The sequence below is a fragment of the Nanorana parkeri genome, unplaced genomic scaffold (assembly GCF_000935625.1).
Source record: "Nanorana parkeri isolate BGI_ZX_2015 unplaced genomic scaffold, ASM93562v1 scaffold732, whole genome shotgun sequence".
Lineage (NCBI taxonomy): Eukaryota > Metazoa > Chordata > Amphibia > Anura > Dicroglossidae > Nanorana > Nanorana parkeri.
This window is the reverse complement of record NW_017307000.1, coordinates 590529-614972: the sequence shown is the minus strand read 5'-3', so window position 1 is coordinate 614972 and position 24444 is coordinate 590529. Positions and strand designations below refer to the sequence as shown.

The 24444-nt window shown below is 42.0% G+C and overlaps 1 protein-coding gene across 2 annotated transcripts; it reads left to right on the top strand.

Moving 5' to 3' along the window:
- Positions 1 to 24296, top strand: SDCBP (syndecan binding protein). Of its 2 annotated transcripts, XM_018564192.1 has the most exons (9): positions 1 to 197; positions 9970 to 10031; positions 14218 to 14296; positions 14768 to 14868; positions 16313 to 16474; positions 17210 to 17385; positions 20647 to 20818; positions 22221 to 22312; positions 23608 to 24296. In XM_018564192.1, the coding sequence occupies exons 2-9, from the start codon at positions 9981 to 9983 to the stop codon at positions 23660 to 23662; spliced, it is 888 nt and encodes a 295-aa protein (XP_018419694.1). In that variant the 5' UTR covers positions 1 to 197; positions 9970 to 9980; the 3' UTR covers positions 23663 to 24296. The 2 variants fall into 2 exon arrangements, with proteins under 2 accessions (XP_018419694.1, XP_018419695.1); XM_018564193.1 differs by lacking the exon at positions 1 to 197 and having other exon boundaries at positions 9970 to 10013.
- The last annotated feature ends 148 nt before the right edge of the window (positions 24297 to 24444 follow it).

Here is a 24444-nt window from a genome sequence, read left to right as displayed (position 1 = left end):
CATACTCCCCGAGGCAGCGGTCACGAGTCTCGTTTTCTTGAGTGACGCCTCTTCATTGGCCCCGCCCCCGGTTCTCGCTTTGTCTTTAGTGGAACCGCAGCCTTGTGACGTCATTACTTCCCCAGGCAGGCGTCGTGTGGCCATTCCAGCTGAGAGTAACGGTCTCCGGTGTGTGTTATAGGAGCCCAGTGACAAAGGTATGTCCCTCGCCGCTTCCGGTAATGTGTAGTCAGGCACCCTAGGGGCTCTTCTCCGGGCGGGGCACGGGAGCTCTTATCCGGTTACACTTTCTTTAAGAGGCACCGGCCTGGTAGTGGTGCGCAGACGTACTTCTCCTCTTTCCTGGTGGGGTGTGTTTGTTATTCTTCTACCCAGCCAGGTCAGGGACGAGAGACCGATTGTGACCGCTCAGACCCCAGCAGCACCCTCCATCGAAGCTCCCATCATGTTTGTCCAATCAGGATGGGATTTGTAATGGATCCCATGTGTGACTGATCATAGGAAACTTAAAGCTGAACTCTGGGCACATCAACTTTAAATCTGTTCCTCCATAGACCCAATGGGTATAAATACTCTTTGTGTGCTCCAAATGTCTTTTCATGGCGAGATATTACCTTGTTAAAGTAGTGGTGACACCATCACTGTCCTGCATATAGCCTGAGCAGAGCTGTGGGAGGGACCCAGCAGGCCCTGCCCACTACAAACTGCCTGCAGGTAAGGGGGTGGAGAAAAGACCAGTCACCCTTCACAAAGAGAGTGCAGCAGTGACTGGTCTTTATTACAGGAAGCTCTTGTTTAGAGGATATTTTAATGTTGTATTACTGGAAGAAATACACAAAACACACCAAGATTCAAGTAAGGATACACATGACTCTTGTATGTACACAACATTTGCTAATCCTGGAGTTCAGCTTCAGGGAGATGAAGAAATGTCCCTTCCAGTGGGGCTCCTCCTGCACTGAGGGGGTTAAATGCTTGTGTATGCATATTATTATGATTATTATTATTATTATTATTATTATTACATAGTATTTGTATAGCGCCAACAGTTTGCGCAGCGCTTTACAATATAAGGAAGACATTACAGTTACAATACCATTCAAGATAGAGTACTAATAGCCGCCATTCACACCTAAAGGTGCCCATACACTGCACGATTCTCGTACGAGAATTGCGGGAAATCCTGCGATCGTACGATAATCGTGCAGTGTATGGAAGGCGTGCAACCGTTTCTACTGTACAGTCGCACGTCTCCAGCATGCTAGAAAACCCGCCGGGAATCGTACGCTTCTCGGTGAGTTAGTGGCCTGCTGGTTCGACAACTGCCGAACGGGCCGGTGTGCGCACGCGCACACTGCCTGTTTGCAGTCATCGTAAGCCCGCCCCTCATTACAGTCATCGGAAGCCCGCCCCTCAGGGGATTGCAAGTACGATCTGCCTGTCCAAGATGGGCAGATCGTACGTTTTTTTAAAAAGTACTTTACAACCCTCGCAAGACTAAAGTCTTGCGAGGGTTGTAAAGTGTATGGGCACCTTTTTAGCGTTTTGTCACCGACGTGGTGCCTGTTTACACCTGAGCATGGTGCTGCTGATTACTAGTAGCTCAGAGAAGCACAGGAACTTTTTTCTTTTTTCCCCAGGCAGAATTGTGCATTTTCTGTCCAAAGACCCCTATGGGGAGCACCTAAAAGACACGCATTATTCATGTGTTTTTTGCAGCTAACAACTTACAATCACGCTCAAATAAAGGTCTGGAAGCAAATAGCAACCAAGGCGCTGGACTGGTATCTGTCTTACATTTTTTTTTTAGAGGAGAGGGTGGAATCCCTGCTTGAGCCTAATGGCTTAGGTTAGGCGGTTCTTCTGCCGGAAGTGGGAGACCCCTAGGGGATGGGCTAGGACCCGAATTGAGAAATCCAAATGTTACAGGTAGCATGAGAGCGACAGACCAACAACATTTTACAATCCAAAATCTTTTACACCTAAAAATCAAATTCTACCAATGCATCTCTCTATGTATGGTGATGAATAATAACATAGACATGTCAGCTGTACAATGTTGTGATTGTAAATACTTACCCTGGCAGAGCATTCACTTCCTGCTATGAAAGGGCAAAATGACTTCAGTTTGGCAAAGCAGTGCATACTGGGAAATCTCATCTGTAATCTTATGAGATCTCAGGGAAAGACATTTTCCTCCCCTGAGATGATGTGCATGGTCACATGTCCTAGTCACATGTGCCAGTAATCTAGGAAGTAATAGGAGAACTAGTAATCTGCCCTTAGCATACATGGCCACTGTCAGAAGACTGGGGAAGAAAAGAAAATAAGGTATGCAAAGAATACAAAGCCGGCAATTATCTAGAAGAACGCTTTAATTACTTAACTGATGACCGCAAACATGTTGTTTTGGGAAAAAGATTTTGGACTCAAAACTTTTCTTGGTCTGGTGATCTCATTCTACCTGCTATGCACTCAGGAAATTCAAGCTTTGGTGGGAATCTTATTAGATGAGATCCATTATGTTTAAATAATATCTTCTTTGTTATCCAGACGTCTTTGTTTTGGGGAAAAAAAGCCATCTGTCCCTTCAATATCTGGTTCATATGACCGGTGACCAATATGGCAGCTATCCCCCCCCTTTACTACATGTCGGCTCTACAAGTTTAAACAGACTCCCGGCGGCAAAAGTCGCCGGGAGTCTGTTTAAACAGCCCCGATGCTGGCGACGTACACTGTACGTCGTCAGTCACGAAGGGGTTAAAGCAGGGATGGCCAAACTCCGGCCCTCCAGCTGTGGTGAAACTACAAATCCCATGAAGCATCTCTCTCCGGGAGTCATGTCTGTGGCTGTGAGAATCTTGCAAAGCCTCATGGGATTCGTAGTTCCACCACAGCTGGAGGGCTGCAGTTTGGCCATCCCTACATTAAAGAGATTAGGATGAGTGGGGAATTTTTCTTTTCCATTGAGGAGGTTTCCCTTTTCTTCCTGTTCTGGAGACACAACAGGAAGGAAATCCCATTTTAGCCACCAGAACAAAAGTCCACATTTTAAAATATGTACAAAGGCAAAATGTGGTGAGAGGTCGAACCTTTGTCAGGTCTTTCTTTTATTGATGTCTGATTCCCCCTCTCTATCCTCTTTTTCTGGTCACCACTGTCCCTGAGCCTGAAAGTGAAGGCAAATTTAAAGATTTTAAGTTGCCACCAGAACAAGGATAGAGGTGAAATTCCCCTGTACAGATCTATGCTTACCGAGATCTGGGGCCTCCCGTGTTTTACGTTCCTCACCAAAGTCCTCTCTTTGCTGGCTGTGCCCGTGCAGTAGAGCCTCATAGACTTCTATAGGACTCGTCTCCCAGGGACAACATACCAAGATGTACATATTCTCTTGGAATTGGGTGCCTTCATCTGATCCTTTTGGTGCTATGGACCATCTGGAATCGACAACCGTACCTTTTTTGTAAGACAGAATAATATGGAATCCAGGAGCCAGTCTGTCCAATCCAGGAGCCAGCAGGAACTTTTTTAGGATCTGGCTCCATTGATGACGACTAGAGAAATCCTTAAACATTAGATGCCAGTTGTAATGGAACATTGGCTACCTGACTCCTGGGATTTGTCCAGCCCTGGACACACATCTTCACCTACACTTAGGGAATAATACAATAAAAGTGTAGCACAGAGACCGTCTTTTTGTAGGACTTGTATCAATGTGCCAGCCGTAAACTCTATTTGGGATATGGCAGGATTTTATTTTGGCCTCTGTTACTGTTTGGGAGATTCCCCATCTAAATTTGTCCTGGGGACCACAGTCTGCAGCACAGGAAGTGGTGGGAAGACCTAAATGTTATCCCAGGTCATCTTCCCCTGGGGGTACCTGTTCAGGTGACAACGTTCTGAGAGAATTGCCCTTCACTTTGGAGAGATCTTTTTTTGTGTTGGACAGGAAGTGAGTGGAATTTGCACCCTCCCCCCTTCATGGGACACCGCTAGAAAAACCTGTTGGGTGTTTTAGCCTTTTTTCTATTCTATCCAAAGCAAAAAAAAATGTGTTTCCTTTAGTATCAGCGAACCACAATACCAAAGCACCTGTAGAAACCATGGCTGTCACTAGGGGTGAAGAAGAAACCATCCTGTAGGTACAACCCTAACATGGAAGCAATGAAAAGGTTAATCACAGTAAGCAAAGAAACTTAAAAGTAACTATACTGAGTCACTGGTAAATAAAGGATCGGCTGTTTATGGCTCCGGTCACACAGCGGTGAAACGCGCAAAACAAAATCTAATATACATTCCAATGTATCCTGTTCACACTTGCGCGACCTCCACGCGGTGCGAAAACGCGATTTGTGCAAAAAAAGTCCAGATTTGATATTCTGGATGGGTTCCGCTATAGTAGTAGCTGCAAATGTGCGGAATCTGCGCTTATGTTAACATTTGCAGGTTTTTGTGTCGCGCTGAAAACGCTGTGTGTGAATGGAGCCTAAGCCAGGTACACTACGGCCCTGACACTCAAGGGACATGCCACCATTGGGTTCATTTACAACCAACAAGTCCCACTTGCTCTGAATCTGGGTGGGTGACTTGTAAGGATTTGTCATCATCCACTTTGGGAATTTCCAGAGTGAGGACTGAAATAGAATACTGGGGTGAGTGTGGTCCAAATATTTTATGGATTAGTTAGGAGGATCTCCTGTGGGGTTGAGGGGCTGAGCTGACATGAGGAAGGACAGGGGACCTGTTTTGGGAGAATTAGGTGGCCTTTGTTAGATGTGGAGTAAAACGGCCATCTTCTTTTCTCTGTGACTTCTGTGAGATGCATCTTCTAGCTGTCTGGCCTTAGTTACTGTTCTAGTCTTTGGCCGTGTTAATCTGATTGCCAAAAGTAGTCAAAGCAAGTATTCAGTGCATGTCCACCTGTCTGGTGGGTGCATAGTTATGGTCCATTCTGTGATCTCTATGCTACAAGTTTATGAACATTTGAATCAATTGCTAATGCATGCAAAGCATTGTGGGTATGCAGACCGGTCATTTTCTTCCAAGGCTTTAATGTACGGTGCAGTTCAAGGTTAAAACGGAGCATTGTTCTGCCTGGGAGCACATAGTGAGATGGTATGACTCACCCTTGCTGCCTCCCACACTCCGATTTCTTCATTCCCAGCTTTGTCTCCTTTTCCCTGCATGCTCTGCATTCCTCATCACCTCTGTTATGTAGAGTAACATGGATAGGGGGGGCATCTCATCTAGTAGTATTGAGACATTGTCATTAGGTGACAGAAACCTTTTTGAATTGGGTGTCACTTAACTTAGAAATCAGAATTGGTGTGTGTGTCATTTTTATCCAAAAACATGGTTCAGCTCTGGTTTGCTAAAGAGCTGCAAATATTTACCACTGTAAGTGGATTTGACTTAGTGACACTGAACTCCGGAGTTAAAGGGTTATTTAACCCTCACACTTTTTTTTTGCATATATCTACTGCTAGCAAGCAGTAGATGTATACAAAAACATTAACAACAAAACCCAAAACCTTTTGAAACAGGTTTAAACTTTCCTTTGTCCTCACTGCACGCTCCCGTCCGAACATCTGAAGAGTCTCGGGCGGCCCCAAAGGATCTTGGGGCGGGTACATGTGCAGTTCAGATGTGATGTTCGGCCGGGAGACGAGGAGAGACACAAGGTAAGTCTTTGGAGCAGCGTGCACCCGCACAGTCTCTGGGACATCAGAGGAGTCAGCGCTGGAGAGAAGGCTGAAAACTACAGTAAGGAAGAAGATGATCGGATTAAGTGACATTAAAGGATACATTTTTTTCTCTCCCCCCCCAACATCAATGTTAGCACTTACCTTAAATGATGTCTCTTAATCCGATCTTCCTCTTCTTTCCTGATGTTTTCATCTGTCCCTTCAGCGGTGTGGCGGCTCTCCAATCCAGAGCTGACTCCTCTCTGCTTGCAGGCCCTTCTGATCCAGCGGTGTCTGCATGCGGGTGCACGCTTCCATAGACTTACCTTGCGTCTCTGCTAGTCTCCCGGCCGAGAATCTGAACTGCGCATGCGCCCGCCCCAAGACGCTTTGCGGCCGCCCGAATAGTTTTGTTTTCTCCTATGGGAGCGCACAGCGAAAACAAGGTAAGTTTAAACCGCTGTTAAAGCGTTTTTATTTTATTTTTTTTAAACTGTTTGCCTGTATCTACTGATTGATAGCAGTAGATATAGGCAGAAAAACGGGAGGGTTTAGAACCCCTTTTAAGGTAAGTCCTTACACTAACAGCGGGGGGAAGGAAAATAAATATCCTTTTAATGTCACTTTGAATCTTAAAAATGCATTCAAGTACCTGAACTATTAAGAAAAATGTATCTTATTTGTGTACCACTCGGCTATAGATCCTCATAATATCTCTGAATTGGTGCCGACACTGTCCTTCCTTCTGGAGGGGGGCTACTTTTGTTCCCCATGGTCCCTGTGTGTGTTGTAAAGTAGCCACCACTCCAAGCTCATTCCTGTGGTGGACTACAATCTCATGTTAGTTTTCTAGTTTGTATTGAGATTGTAGTCCATCATGGGAGTGTTGACGACTTCTGTTCGTTCCGAGTATAGTGGTAGCTGCAAATGTACGAAAACCGCACGTTTGTTTGAATGTGCAGATGAGCGTGCGGAAAGCAGTGTTGCCTTCAAACTGCTATGTGTGAACAGAGCCTAGTGCTAAACTTGCCTTATTTTGATACATTTTAGAAATGTTTCCATAATGTATAAATGCAATTTCTCAGATCCTTGTGTTTATGTATTGCCGTATTGTTTTTGTTCCGATTTGTCATATTCTGGGGACTTAAGCAGGTTGTGTAAATGGCTGTGATGCAATATTCAGTCTTTGTGAGTATCATATGACTGTCATCTGCCAGCGATCAGCTGATCTGCTAATTCTCTTCAGTTCTAGTTTTTTTTTTTTTTTTTGTGGCTTTTTTTCCCCCATTTCAACACATTACCTTTTTTTTTTTACATTTTAGTTAATTTTCAAATGTGTATTTTTGTGGAATGAAATGCATCTGATAGTAATTGAATGTTACATACAAAGTAGTAGAACACTTTCTCAGGCTTGGAAATCATCACAGTTCTAGTAATTCACTCTAAACTAATGAGTAGTTATTGTAAAGAAGATGGATGTTTTAGATACGACAGTCACATTTTCTGTCCTTTGGTCCCATATTGCAGGATTGGATCTCGTATACAGATTTGATATTGGGCTTTGCAGCTAGCACTGTTGTGGAGTGACTGCTGAGATAACAGAATAAACTATATTTGTCTTCTTTTTAGTCAGTTAGAGACTGATAGACTTGTGAATGTAGAACATTTACCCTGCTATGCCCTGCTATCCACTTCTTTGTATATGGGGTTTAGGGCAGCAACTGATGATTATTTTCATAATTGATTAGTTGGCTAATTTTTTTTATTTTCTTTTTCAATTAATCGGATAAAACTAGGGCTGTTACTGATTACAACTTTCGTGTTCAATTAATCAAAAATTTTTTTTTTTTTTTAATCCATTAATTATAACGCACATACAGATCCAACTACATTGGCCTATACACATACAGAACAGCAATGAAGTAATAAAATGAACTAGGATCACACTAATCCAGCACGTTATTAATCTCGCGTGCCCCACTCAATATGGCCGCCGCTTGAGTGGGCCAACTCAGAATAACAACGTGGCCTCTTCACAGATGATTTTACCTGTAATGTATACAGTGCACAAATAAAAGCATTTTAGCAAAACACAGAAATAAATTATACTGTAGCACAATTACTAAACTAGTACTTATAGTGTAAGTACTGTTGGGATGAGAAACAAACCTTCCCCATATACAGTCGGGGGGATTTATCAAGGAAGGAATGGGACTGCAGTGAAACCTCACCTCTGCTGATGTAAAAAAGCAGCCTCAATTGGCTGACAGCAACACTCCTTACCTGAGCTGTCAATCATGCAATAAAGTGGCAGGATTACAAGATATGTGATGCCACATCAGCCTGATGCAGGAGCGCTTAGGCAGGGGTGACAGTGCCACCTCTTCATTGTAAACAGGGCAATTGTTAAAGAGGTTTTTTTCTTGCCTAGCATAGCTGTAGATTTTTCATCAAATTTTCAGCAGAGGCAGAGCCGTCGATGTCCGTGACGGGCAACGAAGGGAAGAGGGGAGAAGTCCGGTAACGTCACGGACATCGACGTTACCGGACTCCTCCCCCCTTCCCTTCGTTAGCCGTCACGGACATCGACGTCGCCGGACTCCTCCCCCCTTCCCTTCGTTAGCCGAAGAAGCCACTTGGGGAAGGGGGGAGGAGTTCGGTGACGTCTGTCCATGACGTCACCGTATCTCCGACGGAACTCCCGGAAGCCGGCGGAGAGGTGAGTACCGATCAAAAAAAATTAACGATTTAATCAAGGAATTAATCGTTAATTTTCGCAGCCCTAGATAAAACAAATTAAATACCATCCTTAATTTAAAATGAAATACACAAATGCAGTGTTACAAAGTTTACTTCAGAATAAAACTGCATGCGCTGTATTGGAACACACAGCATTGCGGTACTGAGCGTTCCAGTGCGGCCAATCGCACTGTGGGTGGGAGGCGCGTTTGGGTTGCCATTGAAATTAATGGCACTGCAATGCACCTCCCGAAGCAGAATTTGTCAGGCCAAAACTGAAATGGACTTTTTTCCCACTTTTTTTTTTTAATAGTACTGTATTGTAAGCACGCATGGCGCTTGAATAGCTTCAGCCAGGGAATGACGGCGGCTGAATGTAAATACAGGAGCCAGTGGGCTGGTGCAATAGCCAGGATACGGCACGGGGGAACGCAGACTGTCGGTGGTCTCTCCTCACAGGCTGCGGCGGTCAGTTACAAAAAAAAAGAAATCAGCCCTGCTAGTTGTCCGCAGCAGGGCTAAAACGCTGAAAAAACCACTTGCCCGGCGCCAGGAACTACTACATGTTCCGGGCGTCGGGCAATACGAATTCCACACCCCTGGGTTGGCAGTCGTCCACTATAAGGGCTTGTTCACACCAAATGCGTTCCAGATGCAGAGCAGTTACAGAACGCATCAAAAACGCGTCCAATGTATTCAAATGGTATTTTGGGCTCTAGTTCACACCGCAGCGTTCAGTTCCAGAGCATGTAAAACAACTACAGCAAGCCCTATTTTACCTGCTCTGGAACGCAATGCAAAAGCATCAAACACATGCAGACGCCCTGGAACGCACTGAAACCCCATTTTAAGCTAAAAAAAAAGTGTTTATTTTTATTTTTTGCAAACTGCACTGCGTGTGCAGAAACTCGTGCAGATCTGGCCTGCATTTGGTGTGAACAAGCCCTGACCTAATGACAGGATACTAGGAGACTGCAGAAACAGAGTGCAGTCAGTGGAGAGAAGCAAGGCCTACAGAGCTGGGGTGGGAGCAGACTACATGCGGCCTGTTCATTCATGGTTATCTCTGTCAGTGAACATTGGTAAAACCAAAGCTGTGTAGAGAATGCAGGAAATGATTTTCTGTTTTTGCCATGGCTCCTTTGTACTCTTCTGACAATATACCTGCGCTAACTGCTTTGTAAGGTCACAAATGAAAATGTGTTCAGCCTGTCCTAAACCCTTTCATGACATATAGACTTAGCTGTACATGAATGTCTTTTAGCACCTCATTGTATGTATTTTTCCACATTTAGATGTGAGAAAATGCTGAGGGATAAATGATAGTTATTTAGGTATTAATAATAAATACCTCTCAGCAGCAGACACACAATAGTAACCTTTTTTCCCTTTAGGTTCATTGCTGTCTTGTCTTTGTTTAAAGATATCTTTCATTTGCTGCGATTTTCTTGTAAAGTTTGTTGTTTAATAAGTTCTTGGAATAATTGTAATGTTTTTGTTAATGTTTTTATTTACAATAAAGCTTGGTTTTTTTTCCACTTGGCAGGAATAAGAAAAATGTCTCTGTACCCATCTCTGGAGGACTTGAAAGTCGACAAAGTTATTCAGGTATATCTGGCGCTTATTATTTTTTTTATTATGCATTAGGATGAAGTAAGAAAAACCTGCCCTTCATTTACCCTGACCTAGAGGTCTTCAGCCTCAGAGCTTGTCCCAGCATGTATCAGGCATCAGTTCATCCTCCTTCTGACAGGATTAGTTGTTGGCCCTGTAGAGGTTTGTGGGGACCTGAGCATTGCAGCTAAATCTTTTTATAGAAAACTGAGGTAAGTATTAGGGATGCACCAATACCGATACTAGTATCGATATCGGTGCCGATTCCGAGTATTTGGGTAAGTACTTACCACCATTTGCCCACTTAACCCCAACCCTCCTGCGGCCTTAACCCCGCCCCTAAATATTAACAACTTTAACAATATTACCCTAAATCTCCCTGCTGGAGGAGGCGAGCAGGCAGATCCCTGGTGATCTAGTGTGATTAGTAAGGTCTGCAGACCTTAATAATCACGTTGTTTTCGACCCAGAGCTCAGTGAAGAGCTCCAGCCAAAAGGAAGGGAGACAGACCAGCAGGAGCAGCTGCTCCCACGAGCCAGGTACGTGGTCTGAGACCGCAAGCCTGACTTAATTCCACTCGCCAAATGCGAGCAGGCGAGTTGAAATGTTGAGCCCTGATGTATGACCATACTTGTTTCAGATCATTGACTCATTAGGTAATAACATGTGGAAGAAGATGAATGCCCCCAACATGTCTACCTTCAAAAACACGTCCATCACAGCAGCTTCTATAATTGTCTGAACAGGTTTTCTTTAACTTACTCTGTCTGGAGTATTTATCCACTCGTTTCTTATGTGTAGAACATGCCATGATCTTCTGTAATTACTTATCAGATGTTCATTCTTTCAACATCTTGGTAACTTTTTATTTTTTTTTAATTCATTTAGTATTCGTAACACACCAAAAAACGCTACATAGAATACTAATGTTTTTTGGGGCCCATAAATGGCTGGAACCTTTGTGTATATTTTTGTGTTACAAGGAAGAGGAATGGAATGACGCCAAGGCTTCATTTGAATAACAGCATGGCTTTTGTGTTCTTATATACAGAATGTTTGTATTCCCATGGTTCACTGGAATGAGTAACACAAACCATTAGGAAGATTATTTGTGGCCCTTTTATATTCCTTAAGATCAATGGATTTGAATAAGTAATGTCTGGCCTTGTCAGCAGAATGTTGTCCTGCTTATAGTAAATGATTGACACTAACCAGTGTATGTCCTACAAAAGCCTTGTGTCCATTTAGGTTGTCGGTCTGATAGCTCAACAGTCCTGTATACAATCATTCAAGCAATGCTTTAGAAATGTTGGTGCAGGTCTGTAGTATCTTTCTGATGCCATGTATCCAGTGTAGCTCCACAATGTTTATCCCATGTAAGCTGATTCCTGGAGAAAGTGTCACTATGATTGGACATTGCTTATTATCCCTATTCAAAATAGAATGTAGTCCTTACAAATCATGTCTTTATTAACCCCTTCATGACTGAGCTTGTTTTTAGTTTCTGTTCATAAATGACTGACGCACTTTTGACATTTTTGCTGTGTGATTCTTCCACGTCAGTAATATACTTTCTTACAAAGTGCACCCACACATATTATATATTGTTTTTTAGAGGACATGTTTTTTAGAGACATACATATGTGATATAAATATGTAGCCCTAACGCCTCACTTAGGACAAATAAAATATTTAAAAAAAGAGGAAAAAACGTTTAAAAAAACACTTTTTTTCCCAGTTTTAATTTGTAGTATTTTTTTACAAAACCAGTAAAGCTAAAAAAACAATGCAATAAATACATTCATTTTGTCTTTTTTTTTCTTTACTCCTTTTCACTATTTTTTTAAAACTTTTAAATTTGTATTTATTTAATTATATCAAGCAGTCATTGTGAATTAATCTCTCTATTACTGCTTGATAAATGAATACATTTTTGGTTATTATTAGGCTGTTTCAAACTTCAGAACAGCCTATAATAAGTTAGTGACACTGATCCTGCAGCAGTGCAGGATTCAGCTGTCACTAAGGCCCCATTCACACATGGCGATTCGCAAATCGCGCGTTTGTCGCGCGATTTGCATTTTGCGCAATATCGCACCAAGGAATATACATTATGTATCCCTGAAAGTGAAAGAAAAAAAAAAGCCAGTATACATCCGAGAGAGATATCTCTCGATCTATACGAGCTGTCAGAATGCCGGCATGCCCGCTCTGCTTTGACTCTCCGACACCCGATATTAAGGTATCAGGTGTCTGAAAAAGGTTAACCCTTTCATTAATGAATGCCTCTATACTGATTCTCAGCGGTTACCAGCGCTCTAATGCAGCAAATAACTTGTCACGTACAGTGTACATAACGAGTCATTTGGTCCCTTTGTGGCGGGACGTACAGTGTACGTCTCCCGTCACGAAGGGGTTAAGCCACATGACACTCTGTGGTGCTGGCCATGTTTTATTTTTCATCTGTGAGGTGAATGGTGCAGTGTTATTGCAATTGGCTTCAAAGCACTTCTGGAGTCCCTTTTTAAAATGGCTCAAGGTGAGTGGGGAGGCCTTTCCTCTGTTCTTAGTGTTTGAGGGATGTCATAATGGCTGGCCATACACCAGTAGATCATCTGCAGATTTTCTGTGGTCGGATGGAAAAAGTGCAACAGATTCCTCCAGCTACGCTAACCTGTGTGGATAGAGGAATCTCTCACTGGGCCAAGCTTCAGTATCTTGCTAGTCGGCCCCCGCTGGCTCTCTAAATACCTGAACAATGCCTGCAACCAATCGGATTGTTCAGGTATCTTGGCAGCCAGCGGAGCCGACTAGCAAGATACTGAAGCTTGGCCCAGTGCGAGATTCCGCCATCCACACAGTTTAGCGTAGATGAAGGAATCTGTTGCACTTTTTCCATCCGACCATAGAAAATCTGCAGATAAATCTATAGGTGTATGGCTAGCTTTAGGACAATTGTTTGAAGATCATTGCTGAAATACTGATGATTACAATCTACAGAGAACTTGGGTTGAGAAGCTCTTCGGGGCACATTTTGTGTGTGTGTGTGTATATGTTGCGATTCACTGCTACGCACCATTACTCCTTATTGCACCCTGCATTTGCTGGTCCATTCAGAAAATGCAGGTTGCGGTGTGTGGGTGGTGTTGTGGCTGTTTTTTTTTTTTTTAAATATATTCTCATTCATTTTAATGGGTTTCCATCAGTGTGGCGGGTTTATTAATCACACTGCCTTACAGGAAGATGTGTGCTGAAAGTGCTTTAACATTTTGTAAAGCTGTTTTGCTGCTTGTGTTCCATTCTCACTGAATATTAAGAAAATGTAAAATGTATTACCACTTTTGCAGCCAAATTGGGATTTACATTTGTTCCATGCTCCCATTCACATATCATAACTGAAAAAAATTAATTAAAAATTGCAGCTTACCTTTTTTTTGGATGATGTTTCTGCAAACTCCAGGACTGAAAAATCCTGCTTAGTTCTCACTGTCTGAGGGTGGTTTGTTTCAAATATTATCCTTGTCTGTACTGTGTAGGTATAAGGAGGACTAGTTGTCCTAACAAAAAGGGATAAAGACCTGAAGACATTATCTGTTGATGACATTTAAAAAAAAAAAAAGGCCCTCCGTTCTTTATCAGCTCAGCGGCATCTATTTTAACTGTTAGAAGCTGCCTGTAGGGTCCTATGTATAATCCTGCTCCAATGAAACCACTAAAAAGGTAAAATCTCATAACACCCTTTCTAATTCATATATTTTTGTCTGTGCCCCATTGGGGGAGATTGCTGTTTTGAAACAGGAAGTGAGACTTTGATCTCTCTGTTGGGCAATTTTCTCTCAGTTGTCACCTAAAACATGTGGCTTAATTGAACGTTTTTCCCTCTATACTTGTTCCAGTGACAACTCTAGGGGGGATTTATCAAAACTGGAGCAGCTATGCACGGCAACCAATCGGCATCTCTCTTCAGTTTGATCCCGTTAAGATTTGAAATTTAAAGAGAAGCTGATTGGTTGCCGTGCAAAACTGCTCCAGATTTTCTCTGCTCCAGTTTTGATGAATTAAATTCTCTGTTTTTTTGCTTGCTTTCAGTCTCAGTTCCAGGTCAAAGGTAGATGGTGAAACTCTCCACTGGTCTTCTCTAACTTTTTAATAATGTGTTCTTTTAACATTACTTTTCAGGCTCAGACTGCATTTGCAACAAATCCAGCCAACCCAGCAATTTTATCAGAAGCTTCAGCACAGTTATCCCAGCATGGAGGTAAGCATAGAGCGTCTGCATTTATGAGCTTCTTTACAATGTATAGCATGTGGTTCCTGACTGACGTGGCTGACTTTTGGATAGTGTAGAAAAGTGTGTGTGTGTGTGTGTGTGTGTGTGTGTGTGCCTATCTTCTATCTATCCATCATCTATCACAGACACACAGACTGCTACCTCGGTTCGCGAACAGGAAGTTCGGCAAAATTTTGCTTCTGTTCGTGAACTCCACATCGGGTGACGAGCAAAACCACAGCCATCTTCCCTGCTCGTAGAACGAATTAAGTTTGTGAACCCGCATCGCACCAAGGTAAAACAGTCACTGTTTACGATTAGCTGCCTCCCAGGTGAAGATAAAGGGTAGAGCAGAGAGCAGTTTTGGCAGGGATGTCCCTGCAGGTAATACTTGTTCAAAATCCTGCATATGTTTCCTCAGAACTGTACTCTGATTCAGACTTTTGTTTTCTCTGTCAGGTTTGTATCCTAAACTGTATCCAGAACTCTCTCAGTACATGGGTTTAAGCCTGAGTGAAGATGAAATCCACAAAAATATGTCTCTGGTGCCTGCAGATGGGGTAAGTGAAGCATTTTAAAAACTCCTTTTTTTTTTTTTTTTACAATAATGGTTCCAATTTTTACACCCATTTCCTTGTTTTTCTGCAATTCCATAGCTTCAAAATGATCTTTAGGCTGCTGGAACCTGTTTTGAGGTTTTCCTTGGTGCTGGTGTTTTACCAAACATCATGCAACATCGGGATCACGAAGCAGAAAGTGGCCACTTGAAATGCACTTTAAAGCAACTCTGTTGGTTGAACAAAATTCTGGTTTAAAAAAAAAAAAATCCCTCGCCTTAAAAAAAAGTTTTGGCTTTAGTTGCACTTTAAATGTTTGCATTCTGTTTTATGTTTTTATTGCTGTGACTGTACAGTTTACTAAATGCTGTTTTAAAAGGGTCACCTCCTAATGGGTGATAAAGATATATCTTTCACAGAGAATGTAAAGTGCTGTGTATAAGCAGCTCACGCCAAAGGCATAAGCAGTTGTAATCTAGGGAAGAAATGATCAGAGAGACTCGAACAGAATTGAAGTGAAGAAAAACAAAGTGGATTGTCAGGTTTTTGCAGCATCAGGTATTTGATGATCTATGACAAATGGCACGTGTCATATTGGCCTAAAGAAAGCACAGTTCTGCATATAACCGAGGTGTCTGCTTTCTTTGAGTAACTGGATTCTTCACTAGAAGTACTCCCTGCTGATATATTTCTAGTATAGCCTAGCTCTACCATAGGTAAAGACTTGCGGATCATTTACCAACTGGTCTGAAACGTTTATATATGAATGAAATACCATTGTGATATTTACAGATTTTAGGGTGGAATATCTGCCAAGTTTTTGCTGCTGCCTTTGTATTCACAGGGACAGAAAGTTAAAGAAACTCTCCTACAGGGAACGCAACCTGTGGGTCTGTGTCAATGGGCTTTTATTCATGTCAGTATTGCTCTTCTCCCTATACAAATCAATGACAATACAAAAGCAGGTTGATGCAGCTTAGGTCAACTGCAGGTCAAATGCACCGGTCAATGAACTCTGAAGCATTTCAAACCGATGTCACATGAATGCTGCATTTGCCTATACTCACAAGCCCAAAGCCTGTTGACACAAGCCCTTATAATCACGTTTTCAGTAGATTGGGGAAGTGTTAGAAACTCTTGTCTAGTTTTTATAGCAGTGGCTGCTAACATCCTGTCTAGGTGACCACGGGAAGTCGAGGAATACAGACAGCAATAAAAACCTGATGAGAAGAGGTTTAAAGCTCTCCTCCTTGAATGTTTTGTGGATTACAATATATCTCTAGTGTGCATCGGCCTAAAGTTTACTTTCACCTAGCTCTTTTCAAAAGTCCCAGTAGGTATGAATGGGACACTGACTTGATGTTGCCAGCTCTAAATGTGCAAAGAGGACAAGCTGTTTCTTTTTCAGTTGACACTAATTAATTGTGTACATCATTTAATTCTTCAGCGCCAGGTAGCAAGACCATCCGCTGTAAATAACATGGTGGCTCCAGTAAGTGGAAGTGATCTCGGGATTCGTAGAGCAGAAATAAAACAAGGACTCCGTGAAGTTATCTTGTGTAAGGATCAGGATGGAAAAATTGGTCTCCGCCTTAAATCTATTGACAATGTAAGTTAACTTCTTGTTTCTGTCATTTTAAGTAGTGGAAAGAAATGGGAAAATTGAGGGTTATATTTTGCATAACGCAGGATTCATCAGCCTGGCCATCTCAGGGGCATTATGCGAGCGTGACTTTGAGAGCAGTTACTTCCATTTCATGGGGAACACAAATATTAATTGTGATAGAAACACGCTATTGTGTATATACTATGTGCATAGCTTCTAACGTAGATAAGTAAAAAAATTAGATCTTAAAAATCATGCTTGGCTTCTTTGAAGTTAGTGCCCTGGTGCATCACATTGACCTATATCGTGAATTTATATGGCTGTGTGGCCACTGCTGTCACTAGTGAAGAGGACAGATCTGAGCCAATAAAAAAAATTTGATGGATAACACCATTTTATGTTGTTGTTTGTACTATCAAGGTTGAATGGGGTGGGCACAGACAACATTTTGGTTGGGTTGGACTTTGGGCTGCAGATTAACTTCCCACTGAAGACGTTTAAGTGATTTAAAAAAAAAAAATGTCTTCTGCGTCACTGCCCAAGGAATGAGACCTTGCACTGTGACTCCACTAACCCCTGTCACATTACACTGCAGACTCACAGGAAAAATATTGATGGTCATAATTGTGTTTAACACTTCTGCATTTTTAGTGTGTGTGTGTGTGTGTGTGTGTGTGTACACGTGTCGACATGCTGCTCTTCTGGAATAAATTGTTGTTTTTTTTTTTTCTTTTTCAGGGTATTTTTGTGCAACTTGTTCAGATTAATTCTCCAGCATCTTTGGTTGGATTAAAGTTTGGGGATCAGGTTCTGCAAATCAATGGTGAAAACTGTGCAGGTTGGAGTTCAGACAAGTCCCATAAATTCCTCAAGCAAGTTTCCGGAGATAGGATTTCCATGGTTATTAGAGACAGGTTAGTACATTTTTTTTTTCTCCCTATAAAAAATCTAAAGTCTATTGCACAGTTTAGTTTTTCCCTAAAAAAACGCAAAGATGACCAATGCGTCTATTGTGTCAATTTGTCCCTTTTGCTGCTGCCGACCAAATCCTTCCGCCCGGCGCCAACATGTAAACAGACTCCCAGTTGTAGCACTCAGGAGTTACTCACAACATGCCAAAAAATTATTTTTAAAACAATATTTCTTACCTTTTAGATGCTTTGTTGCAGCAGACAACCTGTCTGATTCCAGGTTTTTCACAGCACCTTTATAGTGATATGTCCTAATGGAAAGACTTGGGACTGACATTTGAGGATTGTATTTCTCTCATTAACTTCATTAACATTCAATGGAGACGCCCCGCGCAATCCCTCTTAACATTATAAAAGAAGCAGCAAGTAGAAATTTTAACCTATATAAAATATTTTTAGCTTTGCTATGTGAATGGGAACATGTAACAAATATAAAATGGGTATTATCCCAATTTGGCTGCAAAAGTGGAAACACACTTTAACCTCTTGCCGTCCGCCCATAGTAAAAAAACGGACGGACGGCACTGCTGCATTGGCGGGCACGCACGGGCAGAAAAGACCCGACCATTGCACACACCCGTTACCGGGTGTTTCACATATAGGCGATCAGCGGCTCCATAGCCAGCCGATCGTTTATATGTGCTCGTCCGCGTCCCTAATGTCTGCATAAAGAGGACCTGTCAGTGTGCCTTTGCTATTATATAGAGGGATTGTTATCCCCCTATATAATAGCAATAACAATAAGTGCAAAAAAATAAATATAAATTAAAAAAAAAAGTAACATAAAAAAGTAAAATAAAATAAAAGTCACATATAAAAAAGGGGGATATAATAGCAATAACAATAAGAGAAAAAAAATAAAAATAAAAAAAAAAAAAGAGAAACATAAAAAAGTAAAATAAAATAAAAGTCACATATAAAAAAGGGGGAAAAAAACACCAAAATGTTTAACACCCCCACATTTACGCGCCTATAAACGTAAATACGCGTCCGGTGCCCCAGCGCGCAAAAGTTACAATTGCGCTACACATGTTGCATATCGCCGCGAACGTCACAGTGAGAGCAATCATTTTAGGGCTATCGATCACTGATAACACTAAACTGATGAGCGGTAACAGCTTTTAAAGCGTCGCCTATGGCCAATTTTGGGTATTATTGTTTTTTGAGGTTTCGCGCATGCAATTTTAAGGCTTGACATGTTTGGTGTCTTTTTACCCGACGTGACCCCGTCTTTTATATTTTACCAAAAAATTGGGTAATAATAAATGTTTTATCAATTAATATAGGGGAAACTTTTTTTTTTACATTTCGGTCATTTCTCCTTTTAATATAGTAAAAAAATAAAACCCCCCAGTGGTGAATAAATACCACCAAAAGAAAGCTCTATCTGTCCCCAAAAAAGGGTATAAACTTCATTTCAGTACAGCGCTGCATGACGGAATAAATGTCAGTCAAAGTACCGCAGCGCTGAATACTGAAAAATGGCCTGGATGGGAAGGGGGTTTAACACCGCGGATGTCAACTGGTTAAAAAAAAGTGTAGGAGGTGACATTGGGTATGTCATGAATCCCTTATTTTTTCTAAGAGAACCTGTCGCCTGCACAATGCTATTTCATAGAGGGCTTGTCGGCTCCCTTGTGATGGCAATAAAGTGAAAGCAAAGTTAAAATAACATGGTGTACAGATGTGTCCCCTGCACTCCTTACAGCGTTCACAACCTCTTATTTTAAAAGTGGTGCTCACAGTGATGATCACGGATGGCGCCGCGCACATCAAACTTGCTGGTCATCTTCCTTCAAACTTGAAGGAAGATGACCAGCACTCAGAAGATTTTGTCAAATCCTTGTATACATGTATTGTGAAAGAGCGTCACATATATATCCAATAGCCAACATTTCGGGGCCACGCAGGGTTCCTTCATCAGGACGACATAGTCACTATGACGCCCTGGTGAAGGGACAATATGTGGCCCCAAAACATAAAAAAATGTTAAGAGTGCTGGAAGCATCTTCCTTCTATGCAAAGTTAAAATAAAACGTGCCAACTTTCTTTAAGCCCCACCCTCATGCATATACAAACTCGTGCATTAGGTGTGTACGTGTCTGGAAACTATTGCACCACATGTATTTGGATATTGCCACGCACGCCAGAACGAAGACAATAATTCTAGAGCCATCATCAGGGCTTGAAAATTAACTCGTCCTCTCGTCTGTGACGAGAGGGTGCCGGACAAGTCACAGCACGCGCTGGTTTAAATAGTAACCAGCGCGCTTTGTCCGGCTTTTGACAACAAGACGCTGGCTCTCCCGCCCGTTCACCAGCGAGAGCGCCGTGTGGAACGCAGGGCCTTTCCTGTTAACCAGTGGCAGCAGAAGTGTGCTCTCAAGTCACGGCCTCTTTCACCCAGGGCGTGCGCGGAACGGGACAGAGGACCGTGGTCTCCGGCTCTAGCGGTGGGAAAAGTTCCCCTAAGCGTTCCTTGACAACCACAGCGGTCAAAATATTAAGGCTAAAAACCGAATAATGCATTAAAAATGTAATGGAATAAGCATAGAAGACCATAAGGATGTCATAACAGGCTCTTATCTAATACAAAGGCAATAAAAGCAACATCATAACCCAATCTGGAACAAGTGTTGGTGCTCATGGCAACAGTAAATATAGTCAAATAAACATTATGTAATGTATTGTGGACAGGAAATAAGTATACTGTGGTGTATGGTTTGTCACTGTTGCAGTGTATGAAAGCAAAATACAACCTGAGATGACGTGGGGTACATGTGGGAAATGTAAAGAGTGTACGGGAAAATTAACAAAAATATTACAGACCAAAAAGGGAAAGAAACAAAAAAATGATAATCTGTATGTAATAAGGTTTTTTTTGAGCCGTTTTTGGTGTGCACTACCAGTGGGCCCACAATCAAGGGGCAGCTCTGGGTTCTGCCATGCAGATTCTCATTTTTTGTTTTTCACTTTTTCTCATTCTCTCTCTTTTTGGTCTGTAATATTTGTGTTTAATTTCAAATATTTACAGTAATTATATCCCGATATGAAGTATCTGCAAATAGTTTTTTGTACTTTGTAAAATATAAACCTACATTTAATGATTTTCACTTGATAATTAACACGCATACGGTGTTCAGGAGAATATAGGATACTATTGGCAGACTTTTGTAATTAAACATATCGTATTTCTTTTTGTAGACCATTTGAACGCGCTATCACAATGCACAAAGACAGCAATGGCCATGTTGGGTTTGTTTTCAAAAATGGCAGAATAACTTCCATTGTCAAAGACAGCTCCGCTGCAAGGAATGGACTTCTCACAGATCACAACCTTTGTGAAATTAATGGGCAGAATGTCATTGGATTAAAGGTACATTGCATGATGTTATGAACTGGACTCAATGCATTTAGTTAAATGAAGTCCTGCATCTGTTTTTCAAGTTTGCTTCTGTAAATGTGTGTGGTGATGTAATATTTCTAAAGGTAGGATGAATAACCATTATATGTTTCAGGGCAGGTTATATGTGAATGTTTCTGTGATTCTAGCCTTGTTACAAATTATAATTGAAGCTTCAACGCAGTCTGCTGTCTTGTAAGTGCTAAAGGCTTTACTAGGATCGTGTAGATTCATGTGATAACTCTCTGCCCTGAGTAGGTCAGCTCACATGTTGAAATGGTAGCATCTTGCTTAAAGCCTCCACCCTCATACAGTGTCATCTATATTCAGGGTGTAACATGAAATGTTGTCACATCAACAACCCCCTGCCTCCATCCTGCCCCCTCACTTAAAGGAGAACTATGAGATGAGTGATTTCCACTCACCTCATAGTTCTAGCCGACCTGTGACAATGAGACTGTCACAGGTCGGCTTAGTAGATCGGGAGGTGAGCGAACACATACCAGGTGAGCGAACACATACCAGGTGAGCGAACACATACCAGGTTCGCTCACCTCTCGATCCTGTCACAGCTCTCTGCCGTGACAAGGGGAGGGCTGGATTCCCCACTCCGATCTGCCAGCGCTGACTGGCGGAACGGACGGGGGAGGGGGCGGGTACAGCTGGCTCTGCCTCTAGATAACACTGACCCCATAGTTCTCCTTTAACAAAATCACTGGTTCTTCTCCCACAGGCTCCTGTTATTTGAATTTGATCCTTGAACGGCATATGTGAATTAAAGAGACTACGATGCAATGGGTATTCCACTGCACCCCTTACCAGAAGCCCCCTGTAAAGTGGGTGCTGCAATGGCTTCTGTGGATGCAAGAAGTACCAATGATAAAGCAGAATGTCGCCAGCACACCGGAAAATTTGGTCAGATGAACGTCGTCTTTATTGACACATGTAAGATGCTTGTAAGAACAAACATTGTTATCTATGAGACAATAAAGACGACGTTTATCTGACCAAATTTTCCGGTGTGCTGGTGACCACATGCTTTCTCTTTTGAAGAGACTACTTGTACTCCGCTCTCAATGGAGTACAAGTGTGGTGATATCACTGCACTTGTAGTCCATTCAGACTTCCTCTGGTACAGAATGGCTGGCCGGAAGGGTCTGTGTGCAGGAGCCAGAACTTTACATCTGCGATGCACCGCACACATTTTTTTTTTCTTCTTATTTATTTGTACTTTCAAATCAGTTTAGCAGTACTATGTTCTTAACTGGGGGAATGCAGCTCAGAGGTTTTTTTTTGGTGCTGAACCAGATATTTTACATATTTTATTGTTTCCTGCTTGAATTCTAAAATTGTTGGTATTTCTGTGTTTGAACAGGATTCCCAGGTTGCAGAAAGCCTGTCAACTTCTGCTAATGTGGTTACCCTCACTGTAATGCCATCCTACATTTTTGAGCACATGGTGAAGAGGTGAGTGAAACGTCTTCCTGTCAGCACACTATTGCTTTTTCAGGAAATGGCTGCACCGATAAGTGAGTCATGTTCAGCAAACACTCGGATTAGATACAGGGAGCTGCTGTCATACATCGGGAGTCTTGCTTTTTAACCCCTTGCCATCCATCTGATTGTAAAAAAAAAACAGCTGGATGGGGGATGCAGCAGGTGGGCGTTTAAAACAACTGTTGATGGGTGTTTTTACATGCAAGCATTCGGGCTGCTATATAACTTGTATGCTGCGCGGGAATGTGCTCCTCTCCCTGTCTGCCGTCCTATCCCGGGCTGCACTGTCCCTAGTTTTAGCCCAGGACCGGCACAGTGGGTCGGTACTCTTAGATTGGAGTGAGATGAGCACACTTCCAGCGCCTGATCTCCGATCACTGGACCTGAAGGTGATGTGTATTACATGACTTCCAGTGTCGCTCTTTAATTTCTCCTGCTGCTGTAGCCGGAGAAGAATATGGTAAAGCAGATCGCTTCTTTAGGGGTCCATAGATGACATTGGGGACCCCTGATGTCTCCATAAAGATGGCCTGTCACTGTATTTATGCTATCACACAGGGGGCTTGTTAGCCATCTATTTGATAGCAATAAAGTTAAGTGTAAAAATGTTGCAAATTTAAGTCGCATTTAAAGAAAAAATGAACACTAAAAAAAACACTTATTAAAGTCCCCTGCCCCACGTACACGCGTATACAAATCCAAACACCCGTAGGGTGCACCCACATGTGTAAATGACGATTGTGCCATACGTTGCATATCACCATGAACAATGAGTGAGAGCAATGATCCTAGGGCCTTCAATCACTGTGACCACTAAACAAATGAGTGGTAAAAGCTTATAAAGATGTGTGTTCGTTCTCTAATAGATATCTCTATCTATCTAGATAGAGAGGTGTGTGTGTGTGTGTGTATATATGTGTGTATATATGTATATGAAAGATAACACCCCAGCATTGTTATGAAACATTTGTTATTGCCCTCTTTTTTGTGTTATCTTTCATTATACTAGCCATACATGGATAGATTTCTCTTGTTCAGCCCGCAGCTTAACAAGAGGAAAACAATGTATTCCTCCAACCATGCTAAAACAGTATGTGTGCAATGAGCATATGTAGCTGTACCCGTTTCTAACAGAAATGGGATATGATGAAGTGGGCAAAATGGAACCAAAACCCCTCTCCTAAAAATATACCTTTCTTCGCCTTAGGCGAGATGCTAAATTGCTGCAAATATTTATTAACTTGTATGTACATTTCTTCCAACAGAATGGCTTCGAGTGTCATGAAGAGCCTAATGGATCACTCTGTTCCTGAGGTGTAACATGCCCCCTCCGCCCTGATCTAGATCCTCGGCTGAGCTAGGACTTATTATACAATAAGCAGACAGCAGGGCATCTTCTTTAAGAGCAGGATTCTTACTACTGCATGTTAACCCCGGCATTGTATACCACAGCAAAACCTGTTGCATCTGATTCTGTACAGTATATGTTAACAAACCTTTACTAGGTAGAGAGCTGTGCAACTTTCATTTAATCATCTATCTGTTTACAAGCTGTCATACCTTGTGCTGTACAAGCCGAATGATGAGTCAAATGATATATTCTCATTACTGTCCAGATACACAAAGCTGAAATGTACCGCCAGCTGATTCTAGCTGTCTGCCATTCTGATTTTAGTAAAGAAATGCACTATTCTTACATGTAACTGTATCTGATAAAATGCTGTAATTTTTCTATTCTATGTAAGAGCTATTTTCCTATGTATGAATCTTGTTTAAGTTGCATGCCATTTTGCTTTATATATGGTATTTATACTACAGATTATTAAAGCGATAACACAAATAGTACAATGTAATTTTCTATATATAGGAAAACTATATCCATGAAAGTAAGATGGGAGGATTTAAAATCACTTGGCACAGGGCATCGTGCCATTATTTGACCTCCTATACATGTCCAGAGTAACAACTTTTGGCTGGAGGCAGTGAGATGAGGAGATCAGAGCTGAGTTGACCTTTGTAATGCAAATGCATTTGGATGATGGCAATTACTCTTATTCTTCTGTCAATGCTTTTGCTATCTAACAAGCTTCATGGACACATCC